This window comes from Protobothrops mucrosquamatus, unplaced genomic scaffold (genome assembly GCF_001527695.2).
Source record: "Protobothrops mucrosquamatus isolate PMUCROS unplaced genomic scaffold, P.Mucros_1.0 scaffold490, whole genome shotgun sequence".
NCBI lineage: Eukaryota > Metazoa > Chordata > Lepidosauria > Squamata > Viperidae > Protobothrops > Protobothrops mucrosquamatus.
In genome coordinates, this window is record NW_015386808.1 from 36551 (window position 1) to 51399 (window position 14849).

General features: G+C 40.1%; 1 protein-coding gene across 1 annotated transcript in view; it reads right to left on the reverse strand.

Annotated features, from left to right (window-relative positions):
- The window catches only part of LOC107288161 (AF4/FMR2 family member 3-like), a gene marked incomplete at its 3' end in the record, with an annotated part of 256331 nt that overhangs the window by 35398 nt on the left and 206084 nt on the right, over positions 1–14849 (reverse strand). Inside the window, exon 12 of the mRNA XM_029284284.1 lies at positions 1507–1547. Within this exon, the coding sequence (XP_029140117.1) occupies positions 1507–1547 (41 nt within the window). The remainder of the gene's footprint in view (positions 1–1506; positions 1548–14849) is intronic.

A 14849-nucleotide genomic window follows, 5' to 3' on the forward strand; every position in this document is an offset into this window, starting at 1 on the left:
CCAGATGTTACTAATCTTCAACTCCAAGGAACCTTATTCAGCATAGCAAATATTGGACATACTAGAAGTTATATATGAAGGATTATAAGTTTCCCACCTTCCATTTAAATGTTGATTGGCAGTACATAGAGTAGGCAGCCAACTTTCTTCCAGGTTAACTAAGCCACTTCACAATCCCTGATCATGCTGACTGGAATGATGGAATGTGTAGATCAGTGCATCTGACTGAGCACCAGATTGCAGCAGGCAATTCTAGATTGTAGGATCTCGTTTATGCTAGCAGATTGGACTGGAGTCCGACAAGGATAAAAGAACCTTCTATGCATTCAAAACTGAAATATGGTGGCAATTTTTCTTCCTGTTCTAGAAATTCTATATTTATCATATAACCTTGCAAACATCTGTTTTCCAGGACCAATCCCCCTCTTCAAACAATTCAAACCATTCAACTTTTGATCAATTTGTAAAAACAAGTTTTTTTATCCTGCCCCTTGCCAACAAATAAACACATCAGTAAGCACTTGTTTGCAGAGATTGTTTTCATGATTTTAGGCTTAGTCCACAAAGAAATGTTATTTGCCCATGAATGATGTATAATTCATTCTAAGTGGTAGCAAACTCTGTTTTGCTGCCTTAGAAAGTGTACTATTTCTTATTTTCAGGGAGGCAAATGAGTGTGGGCAGAAGAATTGATAAACCTGCCAAGACAAAGGGAAATTTACTTTGATTCATGACACAGTGCCTTATTTGTGGATCAATATAAATCTAATAATTTTTTGTTGTTCTCTTTTGATTTTTTTAAGCAAAGGTGCAATCAAATATACTTCCAGCAATAATAACTTCCTATTTCCTAAATCTAAAACAGTATTGAAACTGTTACAAAAAGGACTTCTCTAAAATCCCAGCAGTTTCACTGGGAGTTATGTAAGTACAGTAAAACCATCTATTGACAAACAACCACGTGTCTGAATGCCATATAGAGAGAAATAATGCAATATCTCAGAGATATGAATAGAAATTTGACTTGAGAAAAGGATTGGCCAAAATTAGAACAATCATTTAGCATCAATAATGTTGTTCCAAAGAACAACATTACAGACAGACAGAACAATATCTGGATGATTTCCATCATTAAAAAAAAAACTCAAAATAAAATGAAAAAAGGCAATTCAGAAATAAATTGCATCCTTAATGCTGTGAAATGAGCCCAGATATACGCCAAGCAATTGCTAAACTGATGCATTTATTACTTGATTCATGTACTTTCATCTCTTTAGTTTCATGCCACAACCAGAGTTTTTTTGTATGAAATGCAGGACGACTATGACTTACCTTTTTCTACAATAAATTCTATGCATGCATGACAAATCCAAACATGCAAAATGTTTAATACCCTAGTTCAGAGATACTTCAGGGACAAAATCCAATTATGAGTTATATACCACAATAAATAGGATTCAGCATTTCACAGAGCAATTCATAATTCATAAAAACAACAAAATGTACCTGTCAGATAGAACCCGGAGAGCAGATTGCTGTGCTGCCTGCTGGAAAGAAGGGCAGAGGTGTTTATTTTATAAAATAACTTTTAAAATATGAGCTCAATCAACAAATAAAAAATGTGTCAGCCACATTCTTGTCACATATACAAATTTTATAGGATTTACAAGTAACACTATAGCCTTCTGGCTATTTTCCAGCTATTGTACACCATGTAAAAGCAGTTTGTTAGGTTAACATCACTGAAATGTTAAAGAACTTACACAATCTGAAAAATCCTATTTGGAAGGTTTTTTTTAAAAAAAATGAGAAAATATTTTCTTTCGTTTGCACCATTATTTTATCAATTGTTCACTTAGCAAACTGTTCAAGGATGGCAACAAGCATCCTAAGGCACAGTTGTGATTCATAGCCAATTTTAACTTGGCAAATTTTAACAGGGCTGCAAATAAGTGAATGAACATTGGTAAGTACCTTATGGCTATATGGTACCTTATTGGCTAACGTAGGAAATACGTTAGCATGGAAATCTCTTGCAGGGGGTAAGAAACGTCTCAAAAAATAACAGAAGATTCAGGTTTAATCAGATGATAACTGACTTTCCATTTCATTGCTGATCTTTTGTGGACCTATTCTCTAGCTTCACTTGTATGGTACGCCAGACAGGAAGCATGACCTGATGAGCTAATTCTATTTATTGTAAGGCTACATTAACAGAATCTTGCAAGTCTGAAAGTACAAATCTCCCACATCTCTTTTTACAGCCTGATCAATTAGGATGGGTCCTTCTTAAGTTTCTTTCTCTGTTAAGCAACTGCAGGCTCCTCCCTCTCTTGTCTGATTATTCCCTAGGCAACATCTCTTTACCTTGTCCCTCAACATTATTCCAACATGCCATTATATCACTTTATTACCTGCAGATATCTATAAAGTAGGAGTTCTCAATCTATGGGTCAGGATCCCAGGAAGGAAAACAATTGGGTGTAAGGTGTCACAATTTCTTATTAAACTTAATCAGACATGCAAATGAAGTGGACCAGTATCAAAACTCACTGTAAGCTTTTCAGAATTTCAGAATTCCAGATTATTCATGCAGATGAAAATGTAATTATGAATATAATAACTTTATTGTCACTTTGAATGTACACTAATTGGCATACATTAAAATGAAATTTCATTGCATACAGTTCTCAAAGGGTCGCCACCTCTGATATACAGTGCATAAATATGACAAAAATAAATAAATACAGAATTATGCATATACCTACATATATTATATGACACAGAGAAACAACAGTCTAGTTCGGGTTATGTATGTATGTGTATGGCGAGAAAAGTGAATCTTGCAAGTTTACCAGATGGATGGCACAGGGAACAAAGCTATTACAGAATCGAGTAGTTCTTCTAGAAATACTTCAAAACCTCCTCCCATAAAGTGGGTGTGTGGGGTCTCTAACAATGCTTTGAGCTCTAACCACATAGCACTTATAAACTGCATCCTGAATACCAGGAAGTGAGTTTCCTATGATCTTCTCGGCTGTCCTTACCATTCTCTGTATGGACCTTCTATCTGAGGCATTGCTGCCACCAAACCAGGCAGTGATGCAGTTTGTAAAAATGCTTTCAATCGTGCCTCTATAAAAAGTGGCCAGGACAGAAGGAGAACACTAACTGCAATGAAATCATTAATGTTATTAAGTAGGTTTGGATGGGTCTTATGCAAACTTACCATTTTAGGTGGTGACATTATATAACATTTGAGACCCCCTGCCCTAATGGATTATTGAGTCTAGTTTGGGCTTCATCCATTCTGGAATGTACCATTTCAGTTTATGATAAAGAGTTTTTATTAAAAAGTATACTTTCAAAAAGACATTAAGTGTCAGGCTACAAAAATCAAGGAAGACATGCTGAAGTTCTTCTAAGCAGTTTCCTTTATTGTTTCTCACCTATAGACAGAAATCTTGCCAAACTAAAGCAGACTGCTGCACCATTAAATACTGTATATATTCTGAGAACTCTTAGAAAGGAGCTGACTTAACTCTCTTCCTCTCACACCAACTGTCTAAATTTTTCTGTCTTTTGCTCCTCTAGAATGCACTCTTTCCCTCATGGGAATCTGGACTACATTCTATCGTATCATGTTACTGTACTTTGCCTTACTGTCAACACTTTGTAACATATTGGTGTAGTCGATCTTTGATATTTTTATTATAATTTAATTGTATCCAAGGAACCTGATATGGTACATAAAGGTAAAGGTTACCTTGTCAGTCGCGTCTGACTCTAGGGCATGGTCTCATTTCCGTTTCTTGGCCAAGGAAGCCAGCGTTGTCCAAAGATAATTTCCATGATCATGTGGCCAGCATAGCTATACGTCAAGGGTGCCTAGTCCCATCCTAATTTATGTGCATTCTGTGCGGTAGTGGCCTATAGTGTTTTTGAGAGTTTCAGGGATGAGCTTCTTCATATTCTTCATCTAACATTCACTATGTGTAACATAATTCATATACACAATGTATAGAGCTTGAGGATATAAGGTGCAACCAGCTTCCTCACATTCAGGTTGGATAGCAGAAATTCAAATTCTATGATGGAAGAAATTCAAGAAAGTGATATATTTGAAAGGGAAGTATACTATAGAAGCATACCTCCTATCTCCACAGTCGGCATGCAGAGCCCTCTCTGTGGGCACGTGCACCATCGCCCCAGTCCTAGGCCTTCAGTCCTGTCCATGAGCAACCTGCATCAATACCCGCGCAGGGTAAGGTTGCCGTGCCCGTCCCCACCTCCCCAAGCATTTTTTTTACTAACCTGCCTTTCAGCTGCATTGTTTCTCGGTTCGCTTCTCAGCCTTCGCCGCGTGTTTGTGGGACTATCGATAAAAAAAAAGTTCCATCAGACTTTCTAACTTCTCATGAGATGTCAAGAAGTTAGAAAGTCTGATGGAACTTTTTTTTTTTACCGATAGTCCCACAAACACGCAGCGAAGGCTGAGAAGCGAACCGAGAAACGGAATGCAGCTGAAAGGCAGGTTAGTAAAATGACGCTTGGGGGAGGCGAGGGCATCTGGGCGGGGTGGGCGCAGCAACCTTACCCTGCATGGTGGCGGGAGGGTGTGGCGTGTGCCCTTCCTATGCTAGGCCAGCCCCTGCAGCTTCGGGGCGGCCATGCTGGGCAGCGGTGGGCAGGGTGTTGAGGTGGGGGCCAGCAGGCCGACTAAAGCAGCAGGTGAAGTGCCGGAGGCTCGGGAAGGGAGGGCACTGAAGTGGGCAGTCAGGCCATTGGCAAGAGCAATGCGTCGGAACAAGTGGAGCAGGTAAGGAAAGAAATCCTCGCTTCCCCCAGAAATTGCCTTTCTTTCCTTACCTGACTTCCAGCCCCGTGCTGTTTCTCTTTCACAATCCGCCGCCGCCGTGTGCAAGGAAACAAAGGAAGTTTTTTTGGGGAAAAAAGGTCAATCAATCAATTCCAACTTCTCGTGAAAGATTGCGAAGTTGGAATTGATTGATTGATTGACCTTTCCCCCCCCAAAAAAACCTTTCTTTGTTTCCTTGCAGGTGGCAGTGGCGGATTGCAAAGGAGAAACAGCACGGGGCTGGAAGTCAGGTAAGGAAAGAAAGGGGGGGATGAGGATTTCTTTTCTTACCTGCCCCACTTGTTCCGAGGCCGCCTTCCGCTCAGACGTGTTGCTCTTGCCAATGGTCCAACCGCCCACTTCAGCGCCCTCCCTCCCTGAGTCTCCGGTGTTCCACCTGCTGCTTTGGTGGCTCTGCCTATAGAGCCACCAAAGCTGTAGCTGAATGGGCAGGTGAGGGGGAAACCTGTCCCACTTGTTCTATGGCCGCTTTTGACCAAGCCGCATTGGGCACAATATGTGAGGCGGCAAAAAGCTGCGTCACGCTGAAAACTGGCCATTTGCCACCTCCTACCCAATGCCACTGTCATGAGGCCACGGAACAAGCCAGGCGATAGTAAGAAACTGGTATACCGGGGTTCCAGTTTGTGCTTATAAACTGGCGGACATGTGGGGCAATCGCTCTCTCCGCCATCTGATTTTCTCCCGCCGGGGGACCCTGAAAAGGGTCGGAAGTTGCCCTGGAGGGGTGACGAGTGTGAAGAGGACCTCCAATTGATTGCAGAAGGGCGGCAGCCCTTCCGTTTGATCCAGAGCAGCTCTTCGAACTGATGGGAAAAAGATCAGCCATTAATATGGCCCATCACTAAGCTGTTACCAGCCGAGGCCAAAATTACTATCAAGCACTTCGAAAGCACCATGGAGGAATTGGGTGAGATCTTACCTTCTTTGTATCCCAAGTATTTTCCTGTAAAAAACTTCTTGAAATTTCTTCCCCCTGTGAGGAGAGAGGGAAGGGAATGTCTTCCTCCCACCCTCTAAAATGGCGGCATCTGACTACTTGGGAAAATAAAGCCTTGAAAAGAACAACTAAGTATTTGGATTTGCATCTTTTTGATATTTGGGGATCCAAAAAGTTCCTACTTTCACGGGGATCTGTTACCTTATCTACTTGTAAAAAAGATGAAAGGATAAAAACCCAGCACATCCTGAAAAAGACTATAAATGCTATTGGGGACATCTTGTGGCAAAACTTGGTACAGCAAGTGAATATTCTTGACCAAGAGACCTGCTTTTACAGCCCAGACCTGTCCTTGGTATTGTCTAAGAGAGATAAAAAGCTGAGAGAACAGCTGGACGGTGAAATTGGCTTTCAGGAACTGTGGAGGTACTGACTCTTGTTTAAAAAATAGCCTCCACTAAAGGACCATTCATAACTATCTCAGAAATGGAGGACGACCAGCAACAAATTTCGGCTAATTACAAACTTATACTTGAAAAAATTCTTGAAGCCACTGAGATAATTAAATCTAGACTGAAAGACAAAGGCGCCAGCTTAAACCTACAAAATGAAACCCTGATTCCAACTAAAGAACTTACAATTCAAAAAACAACAGAAGTGGAAGAAATTAATACCAAGACAGAGGACTTTAAAGAACAACAAGTACAACACACTGAAAATTTTGACAACCAAACCCTGATTGCAACTAAAGAACCTACAACCCAAAAAGCAACAGAAGCGGAAGAAAGTAATACCAAGACAGAGGCTGTTAAAGATCAACAAGTACAGCACCCTGAAAACCTAGACAACCAAACAACAACCATAAAAATTGGACATGACTTTTTACTTAAACCAGAAAAAACCTGAGGAAGAAGACAGACCGAATTGAAGATAAATACACTAGAGCAAATATAGAGACCTGAGTCACCAAGGCAACAATTTAACGATTATAAATGGGCCAGTTCCTCTGGAAAATTAATAACCAGATGGTCTCCTTTGATTCAAATAACATGTGCAAGAATGAAGGGAGATCTATCTGATGATTTAAAGGCATTGGTATGGAAGCCTGGTTGGCATAAAAAGAAAGCTAGAGTTAGATTTAAAAAATGGAGTCTTCTGATTTATGACAGAAGATCCTAATGTCTCAACTAATGGGCTAAAGGAAGATTTTGAGATGAAGGGAAATGTGATTATAGATTTAAATATTGTTAGAAAATGATAAAAAATAAGGGATTAATTGGCTTAATATTTAGGATTGAAATTCATAAGGGAAATGAAAATTAACTATTGGAAATAGCTTCGAATTATTGTTTAGCCCAGATAATACAGATGATGGACTTGAGACAATAAAGGACACTTTATTAGTAAGTGGGGATGTACTAGGATGAGAAATAGAAAATGTTTATGAAATAAATTAAGAATATATTTAAGTAAATAATATGTGTATCTTAGATATTATAACTTTTATGTAGTGAAATAAAGGAAATTTGGGTTACTCAAAACTTAAATACTATGGATGTTAAAGGTTAAATTGGAATACTGTAATTAAAAATTAAAAATTAGGTAAAACTTAAAAACAGGATATGGATATGTATAAGCAAAAATATATTGATAAATGTCTCAACTGAGCTTGTTATAATTAGAAATTTACTTGTTTAAATATGACATAGCAAATGTTAAGGGAAATAGAGAAGGAATTTTTGATGATGTAACCTGACATATGTACTAAAGATTTTGTTATTGAATTATTGATTACCCAATCACCACACTGCTTTCTAAATACTTAAATGTAAAACTGGAAAACCAATAACATTTGTTATAATAAAAGAAACCGGTATACCGGTTCCTTACCTCTGCCCGGCTTGTTCTGTGGCCTCATGGCAGCGGCATTGGGTGCAACGCGCAAGGCGGCAAATGGCCACGGCTGGCGGCAAACAGCCACGTTGCGCCGAAACCGTCTGTTTACTGCCTCCTGCCCAGTGCCACTGCCATGAAGCGCCCTTCTGGCTCCTGGGAGTTGTGCTAGCGTCTTTCATGCCAGGCGTCCTTTGCAGTGAGTTTCTGGAAAGATTTGCGATGGAGGTGGGTGCGACGTGCAAGGCGGCAAATGGCCGCGGCCAGCGGCAAACAGCCTCGTTGCGCCAAAACCAGCTGTTTGCCATCTCCTGCCCAGTGCCACTGCCATGAGGCCGCAGAACAAGCTGGGTGGCGGTAAGAAACCGGTATACTGGTTCCTTACCTCCGCCCGGGTTGTTTTGCGGCTTCATGGCAACAGCATTGGGTGCGACGTGCGAGGCGGCAAATGCAGGGGCCGATGGTGTCAGGCAGCAGCTTCCCCAACCCTTACCTCGCCTTGCCTTGCCCTGCGGCAATGGCACCCCTGCTCTACCCTCTGCCTCGCCTTGCCTCACCCCGCAGGATTAGCCTCCTGCCCACCGTCCCACCTGCCACAGATCCCCTGGATCTCCCCCAATCCTGCCTGGCCCCCACAGGCGTCCCTCCCTACGAGCAACATCAAGGTGGCCACGACCACCCAGCTATGCCCACCCAATGGGCCACAGCCACCCAATGGGCCATGCCCACCCAGCACCCGATGGGTTGCAGTTTGGGTTGCAGTTTGGGCACTCGGTCTCTAAAAGGTTCACCATCACTGTCCTATCTATTAAGCAGCATTTGTTTTTTCTGAGATTTAACTTCTATTCCATTATTGTCTATTTCACCTGAAATGCCAGACTCTCCCTAAAATATAGATAAGATATATTTTTGAAACATTCCATTCCAAAATTATAGATAGGTCAGTCTATTTGTAATCATTTTAGTTCCACATGCATGCATAGGTCTATTTTAGTTCCAAATGTATTTATCTATTTTTTTTAAAAAACAACTTGAAATACAAGTATGGAAGGCATTTTAAATATTAATTATAATTTTCAATGTATAAAATATGCACACTGTTCACTTTTTATCTTAAAACAGATGTGCACCTTTTTCAGAATGGCAGTTGTGCTGGGTTTTGAAGGGGAGGGGAGGAGAAACACTTTAAAAATAACAGGTGGAATCAAAACAAAAAAAATTATTTACAGGTAGTCCTTCACCTATGACCACAACTGAACCCAAAATTCCTGTTGCTAAATGAGACATTTGTTAAGTGAATTTTACCACATTTTATGACCTTTTTTTTTTTTAAACAAAGATGTTAAGTTAATCACTGCAGTTGTTAAGTTAGTGACACAGTTGTTAAATGAATCTGGCTTCCTATTGATTTTGCTTGTCAGAAAATTGACAAAAATCATCATATGACCCTGGGAAACTGCAACTGTCATAAATATGAGTCAGTTGCCAAGCATCTAAATTCTGACTGTGTGACCATAGGGACGCTGCAACGGTCGTAAGTGTGAAAAACGGTCATAAGTCACTTTTCTCTAGGCTGTTTTAATTTTGAATGGTCGCTAAATGAACTGTTGTAAGTTGAGGACTACCTGTATTGCTCCTCACTATGTTCTGAATAATACTTCTAATAAGGTTAAAAAACAGCAATTTGATAGCTACTTTTGGGCAGTGCCTCTGCCATGAGTGTGCACATCTCTGTTTCCCAAACATACACCTGTACGTAAGAAAACTCTACATATCCATGAGACTTTTTAAATATGAGGTAAGGAATATATTACAACATTTAGAAAAATGTAAAAATAGAAGGATAACTTTATTCTATTAGGAGCCCTAACAGAATAAACTTACTAACTTACATTACCATTGGAAAAGCGGATCAGGTTGTTTTGCTTGAAAAGGCAATTCAAATAAAGCCTCATTCATTTAAAACGAATTTTGCTGTTTGCCATATAGTCTTACCTCTTATCCTCCTATTATAATTTATTTTAATCCTGCTTTCTGAGAACCATTAAAAATCATATTAGGGTATAAACTCTTTTGATTTAGCTCAAATTGTATTACCTTGAAGCAAACCTTATGTTTAGTTGAAAGATGATCACATACTATCTACATGATACAATGCCCATTTTATATATAACTCGGTATCATTTAACTATTCTTGACTGACACAAGAATTGACTCTCAAACTTTTTTTTCTAAGCCCCTTTAAAAAGTGATCTCACTTAAGGAAAGAAAAAATCCTTTCAAGTAGTAAAAATTATTTGCTTCACAATACTGAATAGTTTGATTATAATTTGTGCAATTAATTTGTATTTCCTATCATTTTGGTAGCTTCAATAAAACCAATATATTCAGTAGCTGTTTTGGAGATTGCCAATCATTGGTCAATACTTCTTTTCCTTGCTTATAAAAAGAACTTGAGCAATGTTTCTTCAGAAAGAGGCGGAATTAGAAGGAGAATAGTCTGTGCAGATTGGTTATCCAGTCATGGAAGAACAGAAGCCCTTTCCTTGCACCACTGCTTTGTTTTCTCTTTCCTACCTGCCAATTGCCTCAGGAGCCCTAACAGAATAAACTTACTAACAAGAGCTATTTATTTCAGTATGGTACCTAGAGAGATTCACAAGCTTGTCTTGTCTTGTCTTTACTTTGGCATCCCCTTCTTACTACACAAGTGCTTATTTGGCATAATTTATGATAAGCAGAGAATGCTCAATGTCTGTTACTGCAGGATATGCACTTGACCTTCTCTCAATTATGCACATTCAAATCAAGCCTCTTTGCGTTATATACACAGTGCTACAGAGCTTGTATCTGCACTATTTCTTTGGGGCACAGCCATGAAGCAATAGCCACAGAAGAAAGCTTTTAAAAGTAATGAGCATCTGCTGCAAAGGGCAGTGGCTGCTGAGATCATTAAATGTGATCATTAAACCTCATCTTCTATTAAAATCTTGTTAGCCAATTTTAGATGTACTACACTAAGGCTCTATTAATGAAAGCTGTAACAGCTAGTCTGGCTTGCAATGTTGAGAGTTTAAATGTGTCACCTTGGGAGTTTATCACATAATATGCCCTTAGGGCCACTCTTATATGGCTTGCTAGATTTCTCCTCAACATCTTTTCAAAGAAGGCATAATTGGGGTTTAAAACCAATGTTTCTTATATATTTATAAAACCTGGAAATATGACTTAAAATATGTTTAAAGTGTGATTTGACATTGAATTACTGTGTTTTTATCTTATAAAAGCAGTGTGTTTGTGTATAATATGAACAGGATCAGAATGCTGGAACATGCAGAATAGGGTTTAAGCTACTTCCTCCAACAATTGCTTCCCCCCAAATAATTGGCTTGAAGCCAATAAAATATTGGCATCAGGAACAAATTTTATTTGGGAATATGATATAAAGGCAAACAATTAAACTAGCTCCTTTACCTGAGTTATGATTCTTACCAGGAGTCCAAATCTACAGCTGTTATTAAAAACTAAGTAAATTGAGGATCATTCTGTATATTCTTGATTATTTATTTAGGCTATATTCTGAATATGTGCTAAGGGAAGCAGGTTTGGAAGAAGATAAGTAGTGGGAGAAAGTGGCAAGAAGATGACAAGCAACAGGGAGAAAGCAGAACTATTTAACTCATTTTTGCATCTGTCTTTACACAAAGGGAAAAAACAGTCCAACCTATCAAAAACAGTACTGTAAAAAACAGATTAGAAACACAAGTTAAGGTAGGCAAGAAAATGGTAAGTGAGCACCTGTCCAGCCTAGACAAGTTCAAATCACCGGGACCAGATGAACTACAGCCCAAGATTCTGAAGGAACTGGCAGATGTAATGTCAGAACCACTGAACTATATATTTCAAAGATCCTGGAGCACTGGGGAACTACCAGAGGACTGGAAAAGAGCTGATGTAGTTTCCATCTTCAAAAAATTCTGTGACCTGCGTGAAACACTAGAGAAAATGGAAGGGATGACAAAGGACAGCACAGTTAGTTCTGAAAACGAAATCCTCAAGTGTGGAATCCTCTGCCAAATAATTTTAAGTCAGTGAAAGCACTTGGGATTGTTTTCCTTACTTTGTTTGGATCATCTTATGCTTGTGAACAGCTGTTTTCAACTTTGAATTATATCAAATCTGACACCAGAAGCAGACTAACAGATGACCTGAGTGCTGCATGTGTTGCTCTCAAATTTAAAAAATATGAGCCAAGGCTAGATAAATTATCAGCAGGCATACAACAGCAAAAATCACATTAATTCTTCAAAAGCATGCCAAATGCAAACTTTTACTTTTCAATAAAAAGTTGTTTGTATCACAGAAGGGTCTGTTATTGTGTTTTTGGGAGGTGGAGTGAGTGGGGGATTTTTACTTTTTGCCTTGTTTTGCTCTTTTAAAGAGAACACGTCCCAACACCCCCCTGCATAGCGAGAAGCCTTGCGCCATTGCCGTTCTGCCGCACTCTCCAGCCCCTCTCTTTCCTTTCCATTGAAAAAAACAACCCCCCCAATCTTCCCATTCCTTCCTTCTGAATTAAAACGAGAGAAAGCCAAGTTTTTTCTTTTGTGGTCTTTACATATTTAAACTGCAGCTAGAAGGAAGTGGGGAAGAAAACCATCGCGAGACACTGTTCTATTTTAACTTTTTTTCCTTGTCGCTTTTTGGAGTTTTCATCCTGCTTTCATGAGAGGGTAGTGTTTGGGAGGGGGTGTAGCTGCCCCCTTCCCCCCCAAGCCATCAGCTGAGCAAGACGCCCGCCTGCCCATGCTCTTCACCCTGTCCGAGGCTTTCACTGTTGTGAGCATTTCTGTTGAGGAATGGCGGCGGGGGGGTTGTTTGGTTTTTATTCCCCTCCCATCTGCTGGGTGGTTGCAGCAGGTTTTGGTCTCTTCTGTCGTGCTTTGAGGTTACCCATGAAGCATGTTTTGGGGGGGATCCCCACTCCAGTTGCTAAGCTTGCTTAAACCCTCTTCCACCTCCTCCTCCTCCTCACCAGAACCCCCTTTGTCTGCAACCAGCCCCTGCCCCGGCCCCTGCCTCGCCTTGCCTTGACCCACGGCAATGGCACCCCTGCCCTGCCCTGCTCCCTCCCTCCCTCGCCTCACCTCACCCTGCAGGACGAGTCTCCTTCCCACTGCCCCACCCAGCAGAGAACCCCTGGATCTCCCCCAACCCTGCCTGGCCCCCACAGGCATCCCTCCCCAGGAGCAACATCGAGGTGGCCATGCCCATCCTGGCCATGCCTACCCACACTGCCATGACTACCATAGCCATGCCCACTCAGTGGGCCACGCCCACCCAGCAATGCATAAGTTGGTTTTGGGTTGCAGTTCGGGCACTCGGTCTCTAAAAGGTTCGCCATCAGGGGGTTGGACTAGAAGATCTCCAAGGTCCCTTCCAATTATATTATTATTATTATTATTATTATTATTATTATTATTATTATTATTATTATTATTATTATTATTATTATTATTATTATTATTATTGGAGGAAAAAATCAATTGCCTGCACTAAACTGATGATGCAAATCTGATAGTCAAAAATGCAAAAAAATCTGCAAACTGTAGATAAAAGTGGAGGAGTGAAAAAATAGGACTAAAATATAAAGAGACCAAACTAATGATGGCAGGTACAATAAGCAGCCTTAGAACTGGTAGAGAAGATACTAAAGACAGAAAGATATGGATGGATGGGTGGATGACAGGTTCCTTTTACTGATTCTAAATACCTCTTGATCAAAATGAAGTAACTTTGAACTTCTCCATATGTCTCTCAATTGTAGAAAGAAACATGTATGACACATCGTCCAGATGTTCTGAAGGAACATAACTTACCATTTGTCTAAATAATTCTACTTTTATACCAGCAAGAATTTAATGTTATGTTTGTAGCCATAATTTCCTCCTGCTTCTACCTACGGTACTTTCTTCTTGCCTGACTGTCTGATTTCCATGTACTTTTCTATCATTAACATCTTCACTGTCTTCTATGGGAAACTGTTGCTATTATCAGTTTTATGCCACATGAAATTACACAAGAAAAGTGGTTTATTTTATCTTGTAAATGACAGTGCAATATTAGTAGCACTTAGGAATTACATCTTTGGTAACAGCTGTAATTTGCCATCTCTACTTCTTTTCAGACCTTGATACCAGTAAAATGGGATAACATTTAATTTATAATGCATGCCTGATTAGTTATACACAACTTGTTTGTTCTTAGTAAAACATATATAGAGCTTTTTCAGATGGCTCCCTGGTTCCTATCATATTTACTAAACTGCTGTTTTCAGTGTTTAGCTGATTTGTCCTACATTTTTTTTAATGGTGAGATGAGAACAGATGAATGTGTCAGGCGTGAAAGACCAGGTCCACACATGTTCAGTTTAACTGATTTATTGTTAAAAGCCTATGCACAAGAATCTTCTCACAGGTTAGCAAGTGGTTAGTGTTAGATAAGGGTCAACGGCAGTTAAGTTCATTTATGGCTGGGTAGTGATTCTAGGCTGATCCTTCTTTTCACCACCACCACCACCACCACCATCCCAGCTCTGCCTGTCGTTCTCTTACAGAATGCATAGGAAGCAATTATTTAATCATTTTTTAAAAAAACAAACTCTTCCCAGTTTATTTCTTTCCAAACACTGGTCAGTAATTCCTACCATCAACAAGTCAATATGCTGGTTGAGAGATTATGGAGCTATATTCTCATAGGCATTTTGAACAAGCCACAATCATGTCATAATGTCATGTCAGACAATGCCGGCTGGCGACCCCCAGGGGGAGAGCCTTCTCTGTGGCAGCTCCTGCCCTCTGGAATGACCTGCCCCCCGACCTACGTACAGTTGCGGACCTGCGCCTTTTTCGCCGAGCCCTGAAGGCACATCTATTCCTTGCGGCCGGCCTGGCGTAGTTTGATTATGTTTTAGTGGGGGTTTTGTATGGGGTGTTTTTAGAACAGGCCTGTTATTTAATTTGATTTTAGAACAGAAACTTGTGTATATTTATCGTGGTTTTTAGTATCGCCTGTTCACCGCCCTGAGTCCCGTAAGGGAGATAGGGCGGTATATAAATTTAATAAATAATAATAATA